A 25,384-nucleotide genomic window follows, 5' to 3' on the forward strand; every position below is an offset into this window, starting at 1 on the left:
ATCAACCCTTCTTCCCAAACAGCGAAAATCTGAAGGTTGCTGTGTGCAACAACAAACTTAAAAAAACACATTTTAACCCCAAAACATTTCTGCTGTAAGTTCTAATTATAGCTAATTTTTAAAAAAAATGATTAATGTTTCTAAGCAGTATAAAATTGTATTTAAAGTTGCAACCAAAGTGAAAGACAAAGAATTTACATTAAAGAGTCAAACACAAGTCCCTAATGCATGCACATTACCATGGTCGACTGTAGAATAACATGTGCATTAACTTCTCAAGTGTTTTTGAGCAATAAGAATCCAAAGTAGACAAAAAGTAAGCCGTTAATACCAAAAGAACAATGAATGTGTAAATCTCCGCCTACTCCCCATTTAAATTTGCAGGCTCAGTAGAACAAATAATCAAAGCACATACATGACTAATTTTAAAATTCCCCATACATAACTAGGACTATGTTCATGTAAATTATTATTATTACTGTTAACCTTATTTTCCACAGTCAGCTAATAACCTGTAAGCATGTTAAACATTTCAGAAGTGAATAACTAAAGTAGTGAATATAAATTCTCATCATGAAGATAAAATTAATGTATTCATCTTCGAACTCTTATCCAAGAAAAAGCAATTAGAGTGTAGTGAGATTAATAGAAAAGAAACAAACACAGAATTATAAACCAAACAAGTACATTACCCTTCCAATTAACAAAAAGGAGAGAACAGCCAAATTTCTCCCAACCAATAAAAACAACAAAAAAAATGTTCATGTGAGATTTGATGTTGAAGGAGAATCTTTCAAGGATCTTCATGCCTCTTCTGCTGAATTCAAAAACTTCTTATGAACATCAGAAAATTTAATACTGAGGTGTGCTGAGAATAACAAAGCAGGCTTAAAACCTTTCTTGTACAGTTCAGCCATCTCTATATTCTGCACAGAGATTCATCATTTCAAGACGGTAATCATCTACAAATCTGTTCTGTTGCTCATGATACTAAGGAATTCCTTTCTGACGAGCTTTACAAATTATGAGATCTTTTACTTCATACCGGTGAATCCAAAGAATAACTGAACTCGGGTGATGTCCCGGAGTTGGCTTGGGATTGTTAGGTAAAAACATCATGAGCTGGGAATGTAGAAGGAGTCACCCAGTGCTGGGCCGTAACAAGATGCAGTTGTGACCTTGTACTCTCAAGATAAGAGTGGGGATGACAAATTGATGTGCAGGAAACTAGCAGAGAAGGATAGCAACAGTTTATTCATTGGACAATGTCATGGTATGATAATTTACTAAGTACGTATCCTAAGGTATATAAAAAACACCACTTGCTGATAACGGCAGAATGCGCCTTCTCCAACTAACACTGTTAGTTGCAAGTGTTACAATCCGGCAATAAAGAACAAAGAACCTTGATTTCGACTCAGTCTGGTGTTTGACTCACTCATTCATGAACAAAGCAGACCTAACAGGAATCAAAGAACGATAAGCTCTGTTGAGCTTTGGCTTAGGAGGAAAGAATTCCTGTCCAAAAACTTCCAAAAGTATCTCTGAAAAGAAGTTGGTCAGTTTTGATATCTTCAGCCAAGCCCAAATTTCGTATATTCTGTTATCTGTTTCTGTTCTCCAAATCAACCACTTTCAATGTTAATTTAAAATTGCTAGCAGACAGTTCAGAACAAAGTTCCTCTAATTTATCCACATGATCATTGACTGTATCCAAGTCTTGTTCCACAGATTCCAGACGTACATCGATTTATGATACAGACTCCAAAACCTTTTCAAGTGTAGATTTAACTTCACGTTGACTTTCTTTTACTGTTTCGGTTATCTCCCGTGTATGCTTATTTAAAAGATCAGAAATGGAGTCCATAATCAGAAATGGAGTCTCTTCCTCTTTTTTTTTTTTTGCTTATTTTTCCAGCTTTGGCACTCCTCATAATCATGTTAAATTAATTAGCAATGATAACTAACAAAGGGGTAAAGTATAAAGACCTTTGGTTGAAATGAATGAATGGAAGAAATATTTAAAAAAAAACAGGAGCACCTAACTATTGCTGCTAACCCATGCAGTAGCCAGCCTGGAGTCTCCATTTTTATTACTTCCTGACTAGGTGTTTCAGTAGTTCTCTATTCTATTTGCACCTTGCACCCTCCTTAAACTTTTTCATGCCATTTCTTTTCTTGCTACCAATACTCACTATCAGCTTGTTACTTGCTAATCTGATAACTTATTTTTGAGATCCATCCATCAACGAGCTGAGACTTGCCTGTCTCTCAAACCTACGAAAGTTCTGCACTTCTCTAAGAACCCTCCAATTCTGGCCTCTTGGGTACTGTATTTCTAATTTCTGTCAGTCCTTCATTAGTGGTTCTCTTCAGTTACCCATGTCGTACGTCGTTCCAACAGCTTTTTTTTCTTTCTTTCTATAACATTTTTGACACCAATATGATTAAGCTTTTGGCTACCTTTCCTGATATTTTCTCAACTGGTTCAGTGTAAATTTTTGTTTGATGCACTTGTGAAGCACTTTGGGTATTTTATTTGAAAGATGCTATGTAATTTCAAGTTCTTGTTGCATTGAGTACTCTGCAGACTTGTTTCCCATTGAGGACTTGGTTCAGGTGCACTTTGAATCTTTGAAAAGCAGTGACCTAAAAGGAGGCCTTTCTGCCCACTGTGATCTTCAGCAATTTATTTCAAATCTCTGCCCCTTGCAAAGGAAAATTGGTCCCTCAAATCTAGTCAATATGGTCTTATCATAATTTTAAGTGCTCAGGCCAAATCATGAACCTCGTCAATTCTTCCTTGTGCTAAAATTTTCCAGTACTGATTTTCTTTTCCAGTTTTAGCACTTTTATTTTCCTGTGATGTTGTGACCACAGCTGTATACACTCACGCTTTGGTTAAACTAGTGGGGGACCTTGTTCTAGGCCATAGTGCCCTTGCATTGCGTTCAATGCCACAGCCAAGAAAGGAAAACATCCAGCCTTTTTAATCACTTTAATCAAGCTGTGCAATCTTAAAAGATCTGTGGACAAACACTCCCAAGGTCACTCTATTCCTCCCAATTATTGAGCATTTCTTTGCACTATTCCCTTTCCCAAATTGCATTACTTCACACTTCTTCTGATTACATTTCTATTTGAAGCTTTTGTCTCCGCCCACGTGACCAGTTTTAAGGTTATCTGCAAATTATTTATTGGACCTCTCACTTTTAAAACATTAATATATAACGAAAGCAAGAGATTGAATATTGGGCCCTGTAGAATCTGATTGGTAACAGATTGCTAATTGCTTAAAGATAATCACAGCTCTGCTCCCTCCAGTAAGTCAGTTTTGGATCTAATTTGATGTCCTGCATTAGATCCCATGAGCATTTATTATTTTGGAAAGGCTTCCACATTGAATCATGTCAGAAGTCTTGCTAAAATCCTTGGAGACTACACTCTCATCAGCACTCTTAGTTGTTAATCAGATGTGTCTTTCCCCAAACAAATCCATACTGACTTACCAGTGCTTTTCTTATTGAAGCTTTGAATGCTGAATGTAAAGCTGCAAGCTTTCAGACAAAATTGCAGTTGGAATATGTAAGGAGTGTGTGGAACTGGGTGAGCAGATCAAATGGGAAACAGTGGCTGAAACAGGGACCCTTCATACCTGCAAGAAGGAGCAGTCAATTTAGTGGTAAAGGGGATAGGTTTGGATGATAGGACAGAGAATGGCTGGGTAGGACCTTCAGTGGAGAATGTTACTGCATTGAGATATTCAAGAGGAGTGTCTGAATTTGTGTGTTGAGGGAGACACAATTGCTGAATTGGAAGCCGGAGAAGAAATGGAGTGGCTGCATCAGAGGATTGCGGAGAAGGGGAATCACTAAAGTTACAGGGTAGGGAGGAAAAAAGTGGATTTAATGCTGATGAGCAGCTAAACTGCAGTGGCCATTTGTAGGGAATGGTAGAATGTCATTGGTTTGTGCCCATTTTATTCTTGAGATAAACCTGGCTGAGAGTGTCAGCCTCAAGAATATCTTGCTGGGTCTGCATTCAATCTTTCCACTCTATGCCTGCAAGCATTTTCTGTTACCTGCATGAACTTTTGTGGAAGGGCTTATTAACAATGATCTTGAATGGATGGGCTGTGATCACTACACATAAATTTATCCAAATGGAATGGTGACACAAATTCAGCAAGTACAAGGCAAGGATCAAAGAGTTTTTGTCCCAATGTTTTCTGTGTTTTTTTTTGTTTTATCTGCACATATACTCTGGTTTTAGTAAAAGTAGGTGGTTGTAATAGGACTGCACCAGTTCAACAGGTACTTTGAATGCAGATCATTCAAATCACCTCCGAATGTGCAATATATGACTGAATATTTCGATTGAAAAGGGACTTGAAAAATCTTTCTGGACATTGTCCTTCAACATTTTGCATGGTGTGTCCTGCAGTCCCATTCATCAGTTGCTTGTCTTTCTGAGCAATTTCCCCAAGATAAGGAGTACATTAAAATGCTGTTTGGAAGGAAATTTATGGCTAACACTTCAGCCAAATTAAAGGAAGCTGTTAATTTTGATGACAAATCTCAATTATTTTGGTAACTTGGTTAATAATCGAGATGGGAACTCTGTTATGTAACACTACACCAGAGTGGATATTTGGCTTTTGTTTGAGTTCCACCTTGCGATATTACATTAAAGCTGAAAAGTTTTCTGAGTCTGGATTCACATGCAAGAATTTTTCAGCATGGACCTGACTTGTGGCCTAGCTGAGCATTAAGAGAAGTTGAAAATAAAATAGAGAACTACCTAATCTTTGTATTTCAGGATTTTTTTTTAAACAGAATGAGTTATCAGAGTGAACTGAACAGACTTCTGTATTAAGTTCTACAGACATAAGTAAGTAGCAAAGTTGTCTTTTTTTCCCATTTGATTTGAACACTCCAGAACTCCAGTTCTTTTTGGCACCACACCATTACTGATGTTAAATCTCGTTCACCTTTAAATATAACTGTATCTAGGTTATCCTTTCCCTTCTCTGTTCTGTAAACCTTGACTTATTGAACAGTCTGCTGCATTTATTCTGGCATATGCAATCCCTGCCTGCTTGTCAACCCTGAGCTTCCTGAACCAAAATCGATGCTGGTTCCGCAAAACATCCCATTTTAAAATTAAATTTTGTGTTTCAATCTTTATAAGGCCTTAGCATATTCAGTTCCATGATCTCTCACCTCCCCCCCGAACACACCAATCCCTTAATGTTCGCCCTTCTTTCTTGATTAAATGTTCCTTGAAGCCCAATTGTGCATTTGTAAAGTCCCCTTTTCATGCTGCAGATGTTACTAAATGTATGTTGCATCAGATGGTACATGTACTGAAGGGGTACATATACTGAAGGGGTACAGTTTATCTGCATGCTTTTCATCTATATATAATTTGCTTCATCTTCATTGTTGGGGTCTTTCTTCAGCATCATGCTGAAGAAGATTGAAAAGAGGGTTGGTGAAAAGAGGGTTTACATCCGGTACCGCACGGATGGCAGTCTCTTCAATCTGAGGCGCCTGCAAGCTCACACCAAGACACAAGAGAAACTTGTCCGTGAACTACTCTTTGCAGATGATGCCGCTTTAGTTGCCCATTCAGAGCCAGCTCTTCAGCGCTTGACGTCCTGCTTTGCGGAAACTGCCAAAATGTTTGGCCTGGAAGTCAGCCTGAAGAAAACTGAGGTCCTCCATCAGCCAGCTCCCCACCATGACTACCAGCCCCACCACATCTCCATCGGGCACACAAAACTCAAAACGGTCAACCAGTTTACCTATCTCGGCTGCACCATTTCATCAGATGCAAGGATCGACAATGAGATAGACAACAGACTCGCCAAGGCAAATAGCGCCTTTGGAAGACTACACAAAAGAGTCTGGAAAAACAACCAACTGAAAAACCTCACAAAGATAAGCGTATACAGAGCCGTTGTCATACCCACACTCCTGTTCGGCTCCGAATCATGGGTCCTCTACCGGCACCACCTACGGCTCCTAGAACGCTTCCACCAGCGTTGTCTCCACTCCATCCTCAACGTCCGTTGGAGCGCTTACACCCCTAACATCGAAGTACTCGAGATGGCAGAGGTCGACAGCATCGAGTCCACGCTGCTGAAGATCCAGCTGCGCTGGATGGGTCACGTCTCCAGAATGGAGGACCATCGCCTTCCCAAGATCGTGTTATATGGCGAGCTCTCCACTGGCCACCGTGACAGAGGTGCACCAAAGAAAAGGTACAAGGACTGCCTAAAGAAATCTCTTGGTGCCTGCCACATTGACCACCGCCAGTGGGCTGATAACACCTCAAACCGTGCATCTTGGCGCCTCACAGTTTGGCGGGCAGCAACCTCCTTTGAAGAAGACCGCAGAGCCCACCTCACTGACAAAAGGCAAAGGAGGAAAAACCCAACACCCAACCCCAACCAACCAATTTTCCCTTGCAACCGCTGCAATCGTGTCTGCCTGTCCCGCATCGGACTTGCCAGCCACAAACGAGCCTGCAGCTGACGTGGACTTTTTACCCCCTCCATAAATCTTCGTCCGCGAAGCCAAGCCAAAGAAATAAGAATTTGCTTCATCCATCTTTTAAGTCTTCATTGCTTGCAATTTGAACTTGTATTTTAACATTGATAGAGAGTATAGAATTTTTGGATATCCTTAACTTATCCAGATATAACCATCCATTACTAATTCAAAACATGGGTTTTCCCTAAAACCTCTAAGTTTCAAGGTAATATGATGATAGTAAGTGATTTAATTGGTCTCTGGAAATATTTTGGGTCTTTTGAAATTGTTTTTCCCTATTTTGTACCACCACACTCCTGTGTGCCTGTTGTAAGGAATGGAAACCTCATCTGTATTTGTGCAATAGACTTCCAGAGAAGTTAAAGCAAAGGGTAATGCATTCATAAAGAATTTATTTGCTCTTTTAATGTTAATAACATACTAATTTAATCCTTCAACTGATTTACTGAGAGTTTTTCTATATCTATATTTTCATTCCCCTAACAATGTTAAACAGGCCTCAACCTTTTTGAAGCAGGGTAATGGTGTCGTTATTAGAATTTTGGAAATGCAAGTACTTTGTCATTCGGATTGCAAGAATAACTGTGTGATAACAACTGGTAAATTTGATTGGAAGGTGGGTTGACGATAAGTATTGCTGGGCCACTAGGAGAATTTGCCTGCTCTCATTGGAAATTGTGCCGTGGCATCCTCTAAACCAGCCATTTGCACCCTTTTTTTTGGCTATGGCCCCTTAGGACTCTTTTCAATTTTTATGTGTCCCCTTCCCTGTGAAGCAGTCGTTTAGTTGGTTTCTTCTGTTCTACAGAAAAACCACAAATAATTTTATGATTTAAGTCTGTGCCACCCCCCCCCCCCCCTTAAATGTGCTGTGGTCTCCGAGGCAGCTGTATTACACCTTTTGAGGATGGCTCCTCTTTTTTAAAAAAAAACAGTGAGAGAAGGTAAAGTTTTGTTGTAACACTGTCAGAGAAATGCAAAACAAAATGCCTGAATTTCTTCCCACCCCATTCAACATCTTCCAAAGACCATTGAAATTTGGGTCACTTATCAGTGCAGGTCTCCAGATATCGCAGAGATGCACAAAATTTGAAGATGTAAAAAAAAAAAGACTGTTTCTAGTTTTACTAGCTTGGATAAATGGGTGAGTAATGCTAGAATTAAATGAAATTAATAAGTAAAAATGGGTATTTAGTCTTGCAATCTCAAAGTTGCCCTGACTTTAATCTGCCACTGACGATGTGGACTGAGTTTTTAGTGTGGCTGTAACTTCCTTTAGTTCTTTGAATCTTTCTGCTGTATGTAATTTTATCCTACAGGAAGAGTGAGCTTGGGATAATATTAGGCTTGTGAACAGATGGGAGATGTGAGACAGCTGAGAGGGAGAAGCAGCAGGTGTGAGTATGAAGTGTGGGGGGGGGGGCAGGTTGCAGGGACTGCGTTTCATTGAATGAAAGTGGATGCACATTATGTTAAGAATCAAAAAGAAAACAGAATCAGGAGAATTATTCCTTACACCTTTTAAGGAAAAATATCTGTGCTTGTCTTGAAGCAGAACAGATGGCAAATGTAAACTGGAGATTTATGAAACATTCTTTTGTTTTTTATTGAATATTTTAAATCAACTCATGATAATTATAACAATATCAAATGACAATGTTTGTGTTTACAAATCTATGTTGATAATATATTTTAAAAAACCTATAAAGAACTACTAAAACTAAAAAGAACACCTAAAACCCAACTAAACCCTCCCCTTAACCTAAACTAATCCCAGTAACTAAAATCTAAATATAAAATACACAAAAACATAACTATATATTAATTTGGATTGCTTCAGATGATGCTCAAAGATCCCACAAAAAAAATTATTCCAAAAACTATTACTTATTTAGGGAAAACTTCACTGGTTGGAGAATTCAAAACAGAAAAAAAATTATAATTTTAATCTCATTATTCTAGCATACAGGCTCCAAACTTGTAAAAATACAGAGTATTTACCCCTTAAATTATATGTAATTCTTTTTTCTAAAGGAATACAACTTTGAATCTCTGTATGCCATCTTTCTAATGTTGGTGAAACATCTGATTTTCATGTAACAGCAATACATTTCCTTGCTATTACCAAAATAACAACAAATTTCAATTGAAATCTGACAGATAATTTATCTTTTATCATTTTAAAAATGCCATTAATTAATCCTCTCAATTTTTTCAATAGATTTTTTTGAATATTTGGAATAATAAAGGAATTTCTAAATTGGGAGATTGTTATGTAATGATAGACTGATGTCATTTGATCAGTTAAAAATTAAACATGATATTCACGTTATTAAACACGTGATTTTATAACTTTCAATTAAGAGCCTATTTAAGAGAGAAATTAGGATCTGAAATGATTTTTAAAAATTTTACAGATTTGGTACAAATTATTGATAGAAAGACTGAAAAATTAATTTGAATAGCAGATTTGTTGTTACAAGAACAAGCACCTAAAGTAGGTTTGTTTAAATCAAAGGAAAGATGAGAACTAGATTTAAATATAACAATAGATCAGCAGGTTTGGCAAGATTTATGTAAAGAAGTTGTGCCCAATACAATTAATTAAGGTATAGATTACTCCATTATAATTTTACATCAATTATATATTGCACCTCAGAAATTGAACAGATGGAGATCTGATACATTGGACTAATGTTTTGGATGTGGAAAAAAAGGTGGAACTTTTGTTCATTCTACATGGTCTTGTTTGAAGGTTAAACCTTTTTGGATTTCTGTTAGTAAGTTTTTACAGTGAATTACTGGTGTTTTTCCATTAAATCTTGAATTATTATTGTTGAGAAATTTTGAGAATATAAACCCCGAAATTATCTTTGACAGAAACATCCTTTTGTGATTGAATGAAAGGACTTGAACTGTCAAGAGAAAGGGAATGGTGAAGTTGAGGAAATAAGTGGAGCTGTTGCACTGTTAGTAATCAACATACTGCCTTGGTGGTTTCACAGATCAGACCATGGCATAGAAACTCTCATTTTAATTGACTGAAACTTTCCTTACCATGTGAATGATTTGCTGACTAGTTTGGCGACAATGAAAACGAAACATCCTCCAGGAATTTCCTCAGAAGTCTTGACTGTTTCTTCTTACACTGTAATAAAACCTGAGAATAACATGAGTCACAACCTACATATTTCAACTATCAGAATGCATGAAAGAATGACTGGTGCATCAGGTGCACTCGCTAATGCATGGTCTGCTTGTTGTTGAGTCTGCATTTCTCCCACTGAGATGGCCTTTGACTGCTGGGTGTTAGATGAAGTGCTGCACATGCTTATTGGCCCTGGACAACATGATGAATAATTGATCAGTTCCTGTTCCTTCAGGTAACAGTTTGTTTAGGCCTGGTTGGCATCTTCTAAACACAAAGAAGCAGCCCAACTTTCACAGTCCACCACATATGACGTCTAACAAATTCAGCTGGAATCCAGCATGTTCCAATGCAAGCTTCATTTTGACGAAACCTTCGCTTGTGAAATGTGACTCTGTATTTCAGGCAATTTCCCATTACCATGGAATTCTGTTTTATAGGTACTAATTATGTTAAACATTTCAGCCATTCTGGGTGATTCACTGAACCTCTTTCACCTGCTGAAGTACCATTACTGTAATTAGTTGACCACCTCTGCTTACCTTTTAAAAGTTCTGCAGATTTCAGACAAATAGGTATGGAGGAGCTGCAGAGGAGTAACACTGTTTTATCAGACTCTTTATTTTTGTGACAAGATCACCTGAAATAGCTTAATGGTTAGCACAACACCATTGAACGGCCATCTTCCTGAGTTCGAATCCAGTACCATCATCAGGTTCTCCCTGTGACCTGCATGGGTTTTCTTCAGGTGCTCCAGTTTTCTCTCACCCTCCAAAACCTGTGCGGTTGGAAGGTTAATTGGTGTAAATGGGTGGCACAGATTTCATGTGCCAGAAGGGCCTTCCATTGTTTAAATAATGGGCCAGATAAAGCTACTCATTCAGTCTTCACACATTATACTCCATGTTATCATACAGCAAAGGAAGGCGGCATTAACCCCATCCAATCTCTGCTGGCTCACGTTAATCCATCCCATTCTTCCACTAACTTCACCTGCATTTATTTCTCACCACCTCTTCCACCCCTCCACCCCCCCAAACCCCCATACATTCCCCCAGATTCTGATGTTTACCAACCCATGTATCTTTGAGATGTGGGTGGGAGGCGGAACAGAGGGAGACCCTGTGAGCTCCATGCAGCAGCAGAGGTCAGTGTGGGTCCAGCAACACCTCTGCCGCACCCTAACTCCAACGAATCTGATTTGTACAATATGAAACTGTAAAGTAGAAAAATTCTTTCAGGTGCTCCATAGGCACTTTATTAAACCAAATTTAACAGACAGGATTTACTTCATCCTACTTGTCATCTCCTGATGCCTGAGAACATGTGCTCTCCTGCCACAGTTGTGCAGAGGAGAACTGTGACATTGTGGCTTTATTGACGGCTAAGTAATCTAGTGGCCTGGGCTCATGACAGCAAGGCCACGGGGCGGTACAGTGGTGGAACTGCTGCCTCACAACTCCCATCCACCCAACCTCAATCTGCCAGTGAAGAACTTGAGGTTCTCCTTGTGAAGGTTTGGGTTTCCTTGGAGTCCTCCGGTTTCCTCCTATATGCCAAAGAAGGACTGGTTAATAGGCTAAGTGCAATAGTAAAGTTGTCCTGAATGTGGTGCTTAAGTGGTTGGATCTAGGGCAGGTTGAGGGGAATGTAAACCAGCAGTTAGCAGAGCAATGTCCTGGATTTGAAGGCCGATCAGTGCAATCTCAGTTGCATGGGATTGTGCTTCCAAAGCTTAGTCATTTGCCAGAGTTCCGGGAATTTTGTCCATTACCATTGAAGGACAAGTGATGGTTTATGATTTGAAGAGCAACTTGGACATAATTGGCTGTTTGACCTGGGTTCCAGGGCACTGCAGGTTGTGGGTTTGAGTGATGTTGAAAAAGCTGCGGTGAGTTGTTGCAGAGGATTTCATGTTGGAAGGTATTGCAATTATGGTGAACAGAGTAAATGTTTGGGTTGTGAATGGAGTGCAAGCTGATTTATTGTGGGTATCATTGAGGTTGAGTGTTGAACTATAGTTATCCAAGCAAGTGAAACATACCCTTTCACACACGATGAGTCTTATTGATGGTTATTACTTTTAATGAGTGAGATGAGTCCTTTGCAGCAGAATAACTTTGTATAGTCACATTATTAGGGCAGCATGGGTAGTATAGGAGTTAGTGCAACACTATTACAACCACAGTGACCTGGGTTCGAATCTGGCACTGTCTGTAAGGAGCGTTGTACATTCTCTCCGTGTCTGGATGGGTTTCCTCTGGGTGCTCTGGTTTCCTCCCACCTTTTAAATATGCATGGGGTTGTAGGTTAATTTGGATGTAATTGGGTAGCATGAGATTGAGTGGGCAGAATCGGCTCCTACCGTGTTGTAAATTAAAATTTAAAAATATTTGTGTAAATTGTTTAGTTTCTCTTTAGTCATGGATCCCACACTATTGATGCTTGTAGCACTGCTTAATGTCCAAGAAGGGTGCTCATTTTCTGGCATTTGTGTGGCACGAATAATAATTGCCAGTTATCAGTCTAAGACCCTTTGTAATGATGTTCTGTAGCTGATTGTGTGGAGATGTGCTTCACTCCAGTATCCAAGCAATCAGAACTGAGGAATTGGCTCTTTTTAAACACTGGCTAACCTGTAAATTGGCCATTCAATGAACGTTTAAAGAAGCTGTTTTTGATATTCACACTGGACCACTGTTAACCAATTCTCAGCGTCCTTTCATACTCACCACCAGGCATCCCTGGAGAAAGGGGACCTATCCTCTACCATTGATATCTGAGTGGCGTATCGAGTGATGGTGGACCTCTCAGAATTCCGTGCAGCAGAGAAACCCCTCCATGAGTGCTCCGTGGACATAGCCCTTTCTCTGCTGCACAGAATTCTGGGAGGGCAGGTCTGGCATCATGCACATGTGTGCTCTGTCTCTCCCCCTTTCCCTCTCCCTCTCCCCCTTTCCCTCTCCCTCTCCCCCCTTTCCCTCTCCCCCCTTTCCCTCTCCCCTTTCCCTCTCCCCTTTCCCTCTCCCCCTTTCCCTCTCCCCCTTTCCCTCTCCCCCTTTCCCTCTCCCCTTTCCCTCTCCCCTTTCCCTCTCCCCCTTTCCCTCTCCCCCTTTCCCTCTCCCCCTTTCCCTCTCCCCCTTTCCCTCTCCCCCTTTCCCTCTCCCCCTTTCCCTCTCCCCCTTTCCCTCTCCCCCTTTCCCTCTCCCCCTTTCCCTCTCCCCCCCTTCCCTCTCCCCCTTTCCCTCTCCCCCTTTCCCTCTCCCCCTTTCCCTCTCCCCCTTTCCCTCTCCCCCTTTCCCTCTCCCCCTTTCCCTCTCCCCCTTTCCCTCTCCCCCCTTTCCCTCTCCCCCCTTTCCCTCTCCCCCTTTCCCTCTCCCCCCTTTCCCTCTCCCCCCTTTCCCTCTCCCCCCTTTCCCTCTCCCCCCTTTCCCTCTCCCCCTTTCCCTCTCCCCTTTCCCTCCCCCCTTTCCCTCCCCCCCTTTCCCTCTCCCCCCTTTCCCTCTCCCCCCCTTTCCCTCTCCCCCCCTTTCCCTCTCCCCCCTTTCCCTCTCCCCCCTTTCCCTCTCCCCCCTTTCCCTCTCCCCCCTTTCCCTCTCCCCCCTTTCCCTCTCCCCCCTTTCCCTCTCCCCCCTTTCCCTCTCCCTCCTTTCCCTCTCCCCCCTTTCCCTCTCCCCCCTTTCCCTCTCCCCCCCTTTCCCCCTTCCCCCCTTCCCCTCTTCCCCCCCTTTCCCTCTTCCCCCCTTTCCCTCTTCCCCCCCCTTTCCCTCTTCCCCCCCCTTTCCCTCTTCCCCCCCTTCCCTCTTCCCCCCCTTTCCCTCTTCCCCCCCTTTCCCTCTTCCCCCCCTTTCCCTCTTCCCCCCTTTCCCTCTTCCCCCCTTTCCCTCTTCCCCCCTTTCCCTCTTCCCCCCCTTTCCCTCTTCCCCCCCTTTCCCTCTTCCCCCCCTTTTCCCTCTTCCCCCCCTTTTCCCTCTCCCCCCCCTTTCCCTCTCCCCCCCCTTTCCCTCTCCACCCCCTTTCCCTCTCCACCCCCTTTCCCTCTCCCCCCCCTTTCCCTCTTCCCCCCTTCCCTCTTCCCCCCCTTTCCCTCTTCCCCCCCTTTCCCTCTTCCCCCCCCTTTCCCTCTTCCCCCCCTTTCCCTCTTCCCCCCTTTCCCTCTTCCCCCCCCTTTCCCTCTTCCCCCCCTTTCCCTCTTCCCCCCCCTTTCCCTCTTCCCCCCCTTTCCCTCTTCCCCCCCCCTTTCCCTCTTCCCCCCCTTTCCCTCTTCCCCCCCCTTTCCCTCTGGCTCTCACAGATATCTATCTCTCTATCCTTGATTCTTGTATGTACCTACTTCATTGTGTGTAGTTCATCCCCACTGCAACTTTCCCATAGTCTTTATAAATTGTGTGCCTGTGTTTTATTGCTGCCATCTGCTTTCCCATGGTCCTTCATAAATTTATAAAGGTTTATACATGTCAGCACAACAGCAGGGGCTGAAGGGCTCATACAGTGCTGTACATAATGCTTAATTATATTATTAGGCATAATTAATTTTGTTTAAATAGAAGATCATAATACATTGATCAGGATTTAGTAAATTGAATACAAAGCTTATATCTTTTTAATCTTTTGTTTCTTTCACGTTCCTGCACACATGCAAAAACATCATCAATGTATCACAACATTGTTCCTGGATCGTCCCTTTCACACTGGGCTAATTGGCATGCAGGTGTCAGATGACCCCAGGGATGATGCACCCTACCTAGGCAGTCCATCCCTGGGGTGATTTGACACCCATGTGCCAATTCACAAGTGTTCACACTGGCCCCTTTAATTGGTGTATTGGCTGTTAGGATAAGATAGATACCAGTGTGAAAGAGGCTATTGTTAGTAAGCAATCCCCTTCCTTAATGTAGTGGAAGTCAATGACGTGGCAGCTGGAAAGTAGTTTGTGACTTGTGTGTGGACTTGTCTGAAAATCTCTGTAATGATTGGCCTTGAATACCAACAGCCATTTTCTTTTGTGGTTGATGTGACTGCCACTGATGGGAAACCTCCCCATGGCTGTCCTTGTGATTTCACTCTAATCTATGAGTGCTGATGGAGAAGATAGGACTGGGGAAGGAATTTTGCACAGGCTAGGCTGCTACCAAACTGTGGTACTTCTGGCAAAGTCCCTGCTGTGATCTGTGTTCATCTGCAGTCTGGTCAAAACTGAAAGAGAGGCATCAGACAGCTGGACTTGTCCAGCTTCAGTCATAGGCCAAACCATGTAGAACCCAGTGGCTGGCTCTCGAATGCCCCCACCATGAAGAGTGGAAGGAAGCCACTGGAGAGAACATAGACTCAAATTTCCTATTTTTTAGTATTATTTGTGGAATTTAGATTGTACCCTCATCCCGTATCCATGATTGTGTGTGAGAGAGAGTGGTACTGAGTTATGCAGGCAGCAGGTTTGCTTTAGTTTGATTCCAAGTTGTGCAATGAGTTATGAAATGTAAGCCGGGGATATCAATTGTTCTCTACTAGAGGTGAAAAATGTGTGATTGTAACTGTTGGTCTCTTTTTTGGCGTGATAAGAACATTCAAAATAATGCCCTTGAGTTTGCTGTCAATTGGTATTGAAACTGATTCTGCATTTCAGCCACTTTTCTATGGAATCTCCAAATCCTTTCATTCACTTTCCAAATATCTACTAGTCTCAGCCTTGTATTCATGAATGAGCATGGACAGGCCTCTGGATTAGTGTACTTTAAAGATCTACATTTCTGAGAAATCTTCCTTGGTGCCCTAAATGACTGACCCGTAAGCCTGTGACAATGCCTGTGTGAATCCAGTGACATTGTGATTATGAATAGTGACACCTGATACTTGAGTGAACAGATAATATAGCCACCTTGGTGCAGTATTAAGGGCTCTGTTAGATGCCATTGATTTAAATATGTTGGAAGTAAACTCGGTATTTTCCTGAATGTCTGTGTGTTCAGGAGCTGTGCAAGTGTGACCTTTCAGAGTCTTTATATTTGGCAATTTCAAATGTGAGGTCGTAGGAAAGATATTTTGTGTATTAACTTCCTATGTTTATATTGATACCTTATCTGCACTGAAAACCAAAGGCACACAATCTCATAACAACAGACTAGCTGAATTTTGTTTTTATTTGAGGATTAATGATTGAGAGATCAAGAACAAGTCATGGTATGGGAGTGGGCGCTCCAATTAAATTCTCCAGAGATTGCTTGAATTTCCACTTGAGGTATTTTTAGTTTTCTCTTGATAATTAAAATATAATCAAATAGCAACAATAAGTGCTTAAACCAAACACAACATTGTTGTGTTTGAATAGCAAAGAAGAAATTTTAAAACCGTATTTTGCTTGTTCTGACAGTGTTAGTCATAGACTGGGAATAGATACCTGCTGAGTGGATGAAAATGCAGCACTTTTGAATTGTAAATGTCACAGTGGGAAATGGCATTAAAAAGCATAATGTAAATGTACCTTTCTTAATTGGGACTTGTTTAGCTGATGTAGCTTCAGGTTTAAGCATTGTTTCCAACCTAAAGGCAGTTTCAGATAGGGTAAAAGTCCAAATGTAAAGGCAGAGAACCTCTGCCAAAATGCATAACCACTACCTCTCTGAATGTGTGGAGGCCATCTCCGAGCTGCTTAATCCAACCCCTCTTGGAGAGGGATAATTGGCAGAATGCAGCGCTCCGCCAATCGATCTGAATCAATCTGATGATGCCGTCAGCCTGCGACCCATCTCCCAACATCCCCCTCTCTCCAAGTCAAGAACAGCGGGGCAGTGGGAGCCATCAGCAGGGGCTAGTATGAGCTGTCTGCTGGATAGCCACACAGGGCCTCTTCGGCCTTTAGGGCCGCTCTCTGTGGTTCCAGCTGTCTGAGGGATTACGGGTAGGGAAGACGGCCATTGCTCTGCTGCGTTTTTATGACAGGTAGCGCTATGGCACCAGTCCCCTCACCTCCATCGGATCCGGAGGGCACTACAAGGCACCTCTGGATATGAATGGGATGCTAGAGCAGCCTTTTAGGGCTGCTGTCTGAAAGATAAGTTCTTAGTTTTCCATCTGCTCTTGTAGGCCTGATATGAAATGGCCTTGCGTCTCTTGGAGAGCAGTTGACACTTAACTAAATTACCTGGCCTGCTGACCACTTTGAACAACTCTGCACTAAGATCCTGACCCAATGCTGGCAGAAGCCCCTTTCACACTGCCGATTCTGTGTGGGTTAACTGGCTAATTTAGCGGATCTGTTCCTGGTAATTGTGTGGTGTGAAACATCCCAACCTGGGTGGGCAAGTTAAATTCAACCTGGCTCTGACACTTGGTGGGGGCAAGTGTCAGAACCTGGCTGAGTTAACTCCCTAATCACCTTCTGGCGGTGTGAAAGCACAACCTGCTCTTCCATTGTCACTGTTGGAGGCAGGACCCCCCACACCCCCCCACTTTTTTTAAAATTCCAGGTTGCTGATTAACCAGGTAAATCATGGTGCAATGGAAAAGGCTCCCGAGTGCAGCATGCCCTGTAAGTTTTCCCACTTCCTAGCAGAGTTGGCAGTGTGAAAGGGGCTAAAAGTTCCCATAGTCCAGCCACAGAATGCCAATGTTAATCATGTAATCTGGGCCTTGCTTTCATTTCTAGTTTGAGGAGGGTTGACTTTGAATGTGTCAGACAGCCTCTCAGGATAGAGAAACTCCATATGTGCAACTCTTGTATACCTGTACTTTTACTACATTTCTGTTATTGTGGAATCTTTCTCACAACATTACAAAGAAAGTGTGGGAGATGTTGTTTCCAGTAGCTCTGTGCAAAAACTGCTCTTTGAACATGGATGCAAAGTTGTCTGTGAGGCCCTCAAATCAAGAACAGAATGCCTTTGTCATGTACGATGACACTGGGGTTTGAGTCACAAAAAGGCACAGCACAGGAACAGATGCTGACCATCAACTATCTAATTATACTACTTTAATTACAATTTTATTCTCCCCAAATTTTCACATATTCCCCAGATTCTACCACTCACCCACACTATTGAGGCAATGTACAGTAAATCAGATCTACTTGAGATGGCTGCAGATTGTCCTCATACTTGCACTCAGATTTTATCCCTGATCCCTTAAAATCTCAAGGCGCAGGTTTGAAACATGATGTACCACCTCTCCCTCAGAAAAATCTGTGCAGAATAACCATGATTAAGTCAAGTATTCAGTGTCCTCTTTGTTCTGCGGCAAAGGAGACGGTGGATCTTGTGATATGGTTCCCAGAGGAGGACGTCAAATTTGGTAGGCAGAATACACCACCAGGAATTTCAAACAAGCACCAAGATCTTCACTTGGATGAGTGAGAAGGTTCTTTTATCCACAGACAGGTTTCAGCAGGGCACCACACGGTACCCTCGAGATGATGACAATCAAGATGAGAGTGCCATCCGTCTGAAACATCTTTGCCAAGAAATTCTGGAAAGAGATGCAATTGTGTGTGTAAAGGTTTATGTGTACCACTCTTTAAAACAGGAGTCTGTGCTCCACAGACCATCTGCAGGATTGCACACTGGGACATAGAATGACCGTTGCCAGAAGATCATCAGCTCTGAAAGGTGCCCAAATTTACAACTGCCAGTGTAAGTAGCTAACCACAAGCAAACGTAGTGGATTGCACATTCCAAGTTCCGTGACTGCTGAAACTTGGTGTAGCCTCCATGAAGGCCACAGGTCAGAGGCCTCTTGAGGCAGAAGGGCTGAAGCCTATGTGAAAAGTTTTAGAGATAATATGGGGGCTGCGAAAATTGTGTGGTGTTGACATACTTGGAATAGTTTTGCATGATGTATCATCATTACATTTAATGCTGTTAATAATTTGGTGATAAAGAAGCGCAACATAACAGTGCTAATCACATACACAGTCACCTTGAAGTTGAACGTTATCCTGACCTTGAAATCCATCACTGTTCCTTTGTGGGCAGTGGGCCAAAAGGCAGCATTGTGCAAATACCTTCTCCACAAGGATTTCACAGGGTCACGAAGGTGGTTGCTCATATTCTGAATCCGTAACAAATGCAGGCTTTGTCTGCAATGTCTGCTCTCTTTTTGAAGGGACAGCGAGGGACTGAAAGGGAGCATGTCTTTCTGGACTGTTGGGGCTGGACTTTTCCTGATGGTGATCAGCTATGATGTTGGTAGGTTTGAACCTTGCCTGATGACAATGTAGATGAGAATATCACAGGATTTCTGAGACATTCTAACAGATGGTGTAGATCTCTGATGGCAGATATTCAGAAATACAATTCTAGCGCTCAATTATTATACCAGTTTTCTTCACATCTGTTGATGTTCCACTGAATTCTTCTCTTTCCTCATCAATCATTTTCAATCTTCTGTCTCTTTTTAACCTTTACTACATTGAAACCAAGCTCACCTCAGCATATTGACTTATTGCTTCTTCCAATCACAGAACAAGAAAATTTCTTCCCTTCAGTCTTTCTCCTACAATGTGGAGTTTTTTGAAACAAATGTTTGTGTTTTAGTTCACTTTATACACTTTCACCCTCTGGGGTCCTGTATTATGAGCCTTTGTCCTTCATGTGGATTCTTGATTAAAGGGAAATCTTGAGACAATATTTAACTTCACCTATTTACTATTTGGATCGTGCATATTATTTAACTAGTTAACTTTCTAAGGTAACCTATGAAATACAAAGGTCAACACAGTATTGTAATAATTACCTTTAAGTAAAGAGAAGTCACCTTATCCTACTATACTACCCATCATAAGAACATAAGAAATAGGCAAGTCTAAGCTGTAAACCCCTTGATGGTGAGTGACATCTCCATCTAGTGACAAGATATGGTATTTCAATTTATTCTAAATCTGGATTTTTGTTTCCAGTTTTGAAATTTTAAGAATAGAAAATTCAGTACCGTTGTTTGGACCTGAGCCCCAGTATATCAAATAACGGTTGTGCAACTACTATATTGAGATGACATCAGAATCCAAATTTGTCATGGTCCATGTCACAAAATTTGTGGTTTTACAGCAGTATCACAGTGCAAATGTTACTATAAAGTGGCATTTTAAAATAAATAAATTAAATTAGTGCAAAAACAAGAGAAAGTGAGGTAGAGCCTGTGGCCTGTGAATCAAAGGTGGAGAAGGTGAGCAAATTTAAGTTCTTGGGGTCACTGTCTTGGAGAATCTTTCCTGGACCCAACACAGTAATGACACCATAAAGAAAGCACGTCAGCACTTCCTTTTCCTCAGGAGTTTGCAGAGGTTTGGTATGACATTGGAAACCTTAGCAAATTTTGACATGTGTGTGCCATAAAGTGTGCTGACCGGCTGCATCAAGGTCTGGTATGGGAACATCAATAGCCCTGAGCATAAACCCGCAAAAGATAGTGGACACAGCCCAGGACATCACAGGCAAAATCCTTTCCACCATTAAGAACACTGGGAACACTGTCGTCAGAGAGTAACAGTAATTATCAAGGATCCACACCACCTAGCACACACTCTGTTCTCGCTGCTGCCATAAGACTCACTCCACCAGGTTCAGGTACAGGTATAGCTGCTACTCCTCCACCATCAGACTCCTCAACAACAAACTCAATCAGGGACTCATTTAAGGGCTCTTACTTTTGTACTTTTTTAAAAACTCCTCTCTGTATTGCACAGTTGTTTATTTGTTTACATGTGTACAGTTTTTTTTACACTATTAATAAGTTATAATTCTGCCTGGCCCATAGGAAAATGAATTTCAGGGATGTATGTGATGGCATGTATATACTCTGACAATAAATCTGAAATATGGTTCATTGCCAATTAAGAAATATGATGGCAGAGGGGAAGGAGCTGTTTTTGTACTATTGGGTGTCCATCTTCAGGCTCTTGTACCTCCTTGCTGACGGCAGCAGTGTGATGAGAGTGTGGCCTGGGTGGTGAGAATCCTTGAAGATAGAGGCTGTTTCTTAAGATAACCACCTCTTGTATATGTCCTCAATGAAGTTGAGATGATGGCTTTGGATGAGTTCATAACTCTAGTTTTTTCTTGTCCTGTTCATTGGCACTTCCATACCTGACAGTGATGCAACCAGTCAGAATGCTCTCCATGGTACCTGTAGAAATTTGCAAGAGTCTTTGGTAACATACCAAATCTCCTCAAACTTCTAGTGAAGAATAGCTGCTGTCGAGTTTTCTGTGTGATTGCATTGCATCAACGTGGAGGCCCCAGGACTGATCTTCAGAGATGTTGACACCAAGGAATTTAAAGTTCTTTGCCCTTTCCAATGCTGACCACTCAATGGGAACTGGTTTGTGCTCTCCTGATTTTCCCCTTCCTGAAGTCTGCAATCAGCAACTTGCTTTTGCTAACAGGGAGTGCAAGGTTGTTGTTATATCACCACTCAACTTGCTGACTGTGATTCTGTCTCTGGCTCAGTGTGATGTCAATCACCATTGGAAATATGATGAGTTGGCAGATCAGTGGTGCTGATCTGAGACCAGTGTTTCTGGATTAACTCCGATTTGTACCTATTCTTGGTCTTCCAAGCTGAATAAGCATATAGGAATAACATGAACTTCCAAACTCCTCCATTTCTGTTTAAAGGGACCATTTAAGTTGCATCCTCATCTGAAGCACCATATCTGTTTAAGGTGCCTCACCACCACCCTCTCCCAGATTATTACTTCTGTCTGGTCAGCTGTGATCATTGCATTTGTGCCACTACTGCAAACAAAAATGAATTTCTGGATTATGAAGCAAACATGAATGAGATGCTGTTAGAAAGAACACTGTCATGTTCAAACCATGATGAGCCCTGCAGATGGGTTCTTGGAGTTGCAGTGGATTGCTGGATGCTGCACAACCTTGTCATCAAGTCTCGGTGTTTGCCAAAGCTGCTTGATGATTAGCCGTGGAGCAGGAAGAGGGGTAAGAGGAGGAAACTGCTGGCTGGGCTCACCATGACAAATGCAACTGCTTTCAATGTAATGTCAGTTCCTACTCATCAACTTTCAGTGACAATGCTAAAATAATAACCAACACCAAATAAATATTCCAAATCAAGTTAAATATCACAGTAATATCACAGTAACAATCTTCAATGTATTTTTGGCTTTACAAGTGTACCCATGTAGTACGTCAGTAATTTGCAATGTCTCAGAAGATTAGAACTCTGCAGATGCCTCAGAGGAAGACCTTGAGCTGCTCCACGCCCTTGAATACCTGGGTTCAGATAACATCTTCTCTCCATGCACGGCAGTAGTTGGGCTGGTTAATTACCAGGCAATGGCAATGCGACTTACCAAATGGCAATCGTGGGATCCTGAGCATCATCAATTGGCAAAGAAAATTAGTCCACTCAGAGTCTGAGCATTACTGCTGGAAGAGAGGTGGTTGGATTGTTAAATGTTGTTTGTGCCTTTTGACCACTGAATTCCACAGCTATATTGATAGCAGTAGGAGATAGCACAGTGTGGAGCCACTGCAACACTGGTTGACTTTTGCTTGTTATGTTTCAATGGAAACTTGGGCAGTAGCGGTTAAATTCCTCCTGTATCTGCAGCAGAAAGGGTAAGCTTCAAACTGAAAGAAGCCATGTGTTTGTTGCTGGAAGTATTCATTGCATCCAGGCAATATCCCATCCATTAGAATATCTACCAGCCTCCTTTAAGCTGGCATTAAAATTCTCAACCTATTACAAAACCCAAATCTTAGCTAATGTGGACTGTGAATGGCCAAGTTGGTGATTGTGAATGTTAAATAGCTTGCTTTTAGTTTTCACACTCTTCACACTTCTACAGCTTTCGCAGATTGCCATTCCTTGAAAGAAGAATGGCACAGCGTTTGGGGGAGAGGAGGAAGGAAAGTTGTATGATTTTCCCCATCAGTTTGGAGAAGTTATGGAATGAAGGGGAAGTACACTGTGAGGCACAGAATTGGATATGAATGTATCACTTTCAGCTATATCGAGCTTGACGATGGTTCTTCAAAGATGCGACTTGCCTGTATCTTCTGCTATCAAAAGGCACTTTACCTACATAACAAAGACAGACTTGAGGGGAAATGAATCTGGTGCTCGTCATAAAACTTGAGACCCTCATTAGGCTGTACATAAAAGTGCTGGATAAGCTCATCGGGTCACACATGCATCCTTCGGCAGTAAAAAGGCAGAAAGTATTTTGCGCTTGAGCATGAATTGCTGGGTTTTCTTCATTGAGAACCATAGAGGTTAAAGAGAAACATTAAGCCCTTGACCTACTTTTGGGATTAAACCTCTTAAATCTGTACTAGAGTACAACAAACAGTCAGTTATTTACAAAGAGTAAACCTATTGAGAGTAATTCAGTCTCTGTAAAATTCTCATCTTGTCCATTTGTCTCTCTGCTGTGTGAACCATCAGAAGCACATTACAATTTTTACTTTTGTGTTCTCTCATGGAGTGAGATCAATGACACCATTAATAGACATTACTGGCGTATCTTTCTCACCTGGGGACCTACTGTATTTTAATCCTGAATAACCACAAAAAAAATTACTAGGCTTATAGTTTTGGACTTGATTAGTCTTTGGATAAGCCTGTAGAAAATATCTAAATATAATAAACAAATCTTTTTTTATGAAACAAGTTCTCTCTTTTTCACTTGCTCTTGAGACTAATGATGTCCAAGTCAGGCTCTAAAATATTTTAATAACAAAAATGAAATGTCAGTGCAATAAACAGAAGTACTGGAGAAATTCAGCAGGTCATGGAACATTCATAGGAAGTCAAGATATACAACCAATGTTAAGCTATGAGCAAAAAGCAGCAAGCCTCTGAATACATAGGGCGGAGGAGAGAAGGAGGAGCAAGGGGAGGTGCGCGGGCCAACAGGTGGGTAGAAATGGGTGGGAGGGCATTAGTGAAAAAGGCTGAGGTGATGGGAGGAGGGGATAGCTCTTATTCTGTCTGGGCACTTTCCAATTGGATATGGCATAAACATCAACTCCAGTTTTTTCTTTCCCTCTTCCCCCCCCCCTTCCTTTCCTCCAGCTCCCATGCCCTTCCTTCTCCAGTCAGTTTCCCCCCTCCCCATCACCAGATTTTTCTCTTCTGCCTTCCCACCCATATCCACCTATGACCTCTGTTGGCCTGTGCTTTTCCCCATGCCCCTTCCCTCCTCTGCCACCTTGACAGAGGGCTCGGGCCCAAAACATTGGTTATGTACCTTCCAAAAGATGCTGCGACCTGCTGAGTTTCTCCAGCACTATAATCACAGTGTCTGCAAACTTCCAGTTCAACTAAAAAGAAATGTCAGAGTATGATTAAAGATGAGATTGTTGTCCCTGGTGTTGTGGATAACCAGCTCTGCCCACACACTGATGCTTTAATAGACCCTCTACTCCATGAGCATTGATTTTGTTAACTTGCCTTTTATATCACCATATACAGCACATAACAGGCCAGTTTAGCCCTATAAGTCCATGCCGGAATAAATCCCCACCCTCCTAGTCCCACTGACCAGCACCTGGTCCAAACCCCTCCAATCCTCTTCCCTCCATGTAATTATCCAGTCTTTCCTTAAATGTAAATAACGTCCTTGCTTCAACCACCTCTGCCAGAAGCTTATTCTACATCCCAACCACCCTTTGCGTGAAGAAATTTCCCTTCATGTTCCCCTTATAATTTTCCCCCTGCAATCTCAAACCATGGCCTCTGGTTTGAATATCCCCCACTCTTAATTGAAAATGCCTATCCACGTTAACTCTCTCAGTCCCTTTTAAAATATTGAACACCTCCATCAAATCCCCCCTCAATCTTCTACGCTCCAGAGAAAAAAGCCCCAGGCTGCTCAACCTTTCCCTGTAATTCAAACCCTGACATCCTGTCAACATTGTCGTGAACATTCTCTGCACTCTCTCTATTTTGTTTATATCCTTCCTATAATTTGGTGACCAAAACTGCACACAGTATTCCAAACTTGGCCTCAATTTCATAACATCCCAACTCTTGAATTCAATACTCCAATTTATGAAGGCCAACATTCCAAATGCCTTCTTCACCACTCTATCTACCTGAGTATCAACTTTGAGGGTACTATTTACGATAACTCCTAAATCCCTTTGTTGCTCTGCACTCCTCAGTTGTCTACTATTCAATGTATATGACCTATTTAGATTTGCCTTTCCAAAATGCAACACTTCACACTTATCCGTATTAAATTCCTTCAGCCATTTCTCAGCCCACTCCTCTAGCTTTCCTATATCTCTTTTTAAGCTACGGTAATCTTCTTCACTGTCCTTAATACCTCACAAAGATAAGCATATACAGAGCCGTTGTCATACCCACACACCTGTTCGGCTCCGAATCATGGGTCCTCTACCGGCATCACCTACGGCTCCTAGAACGCTTCCACCAGCGTTGTCTCCACTCCATCCACAACATTCATTGGAACGACTTCATCCCTAACATCGAAGTACTCGAGATGGCAGAGGCCGACAGCATCGAATCCATGCTGTTGAAGATCCAACTGCGCTGGGTAGGTCACGTCTCCAGAATGGAGGACCATCGCCTTCCCAAGATCGTGTTATATGGCGAGCTCTCCACTGGCCATCGTGTCAGAGGTGCACCAAAGAAGAGGTACAAGGACTGTCTAAAGAAATCTCTTGGTGCCTGCCACATTGACCATCGCCAGTGGGCT

The 25,384-nt window shown here is 42.0% G+C and overlaps 1 protein-coding gene and 1 long non-coding RNA gene across 14 annotated transcripts in view; one reads left to right on the forward strand and one right to left on the reverse strand.

Annotated features, from left to right (window-relative positions):
• osbpl5 (oxysterol binding protein-like 5) overlaps positions 1-25,384 on the forward strand; it is a 101,008-nt gene that overhangs the window by 23,210 nt on the left and 52,414 nt on the right. For 4 of the 12 annotated variants that reach the window (XM_069900708.1, XM_069900691.1, XM_069900697.1 and 1 more), the window contains one exon: positions 18,802-18,884. The exons of the other annotated variants lie outside the window; for them this stretch is intronic. In XM_069900708.1, the coding sequence (XP_069756809.1) occupies positions 18,876-18,884 (9 nt within the window). In that variant the 5' untranslated portion in view covers positions 18,802-18,875. The remainder of the gene's footprint in view (positions 1-18,801; positions 18,885-25,384) is intronic. 12 annotated transcript variants of the gene reach the window in all.
• Positions 21,811-25,384, reverse strand: part of LOC138744506 (uncharacterized) — a 79,831-nt gene continuing 76,257 nt past the window's right edge. The window contains exon 5 of one of the 2 annotated variants that reach the window (XR_011345599.1): positions 21,811-22,082. This is a non-coding gene — a long non-coding RNA (uncharacterized lncRNA). Of the gene's footprint in view, positions 22,083-22,722; positions 22,741-25,384 lie in introns of those variants that run through there. The other variant, XR_011345597.1, reaches the window with a different exon arrangement.

This window comes from Narcine bancroftii, chromosome 1 (assembly GCF_036971445.1).
Source record: "Narcine bancroftii isolate sNarBan1 chromosome 1, sNarBan1.hap1, whole genome shotgun sequence".
In the NCBI taxonomy this organism is placed as follows: Eukaryota; Metazoa; Chordata; class Chondrichthyes; order Torpediniformes; family Narcinidae; genus Narcine; species Narcine bancroftii.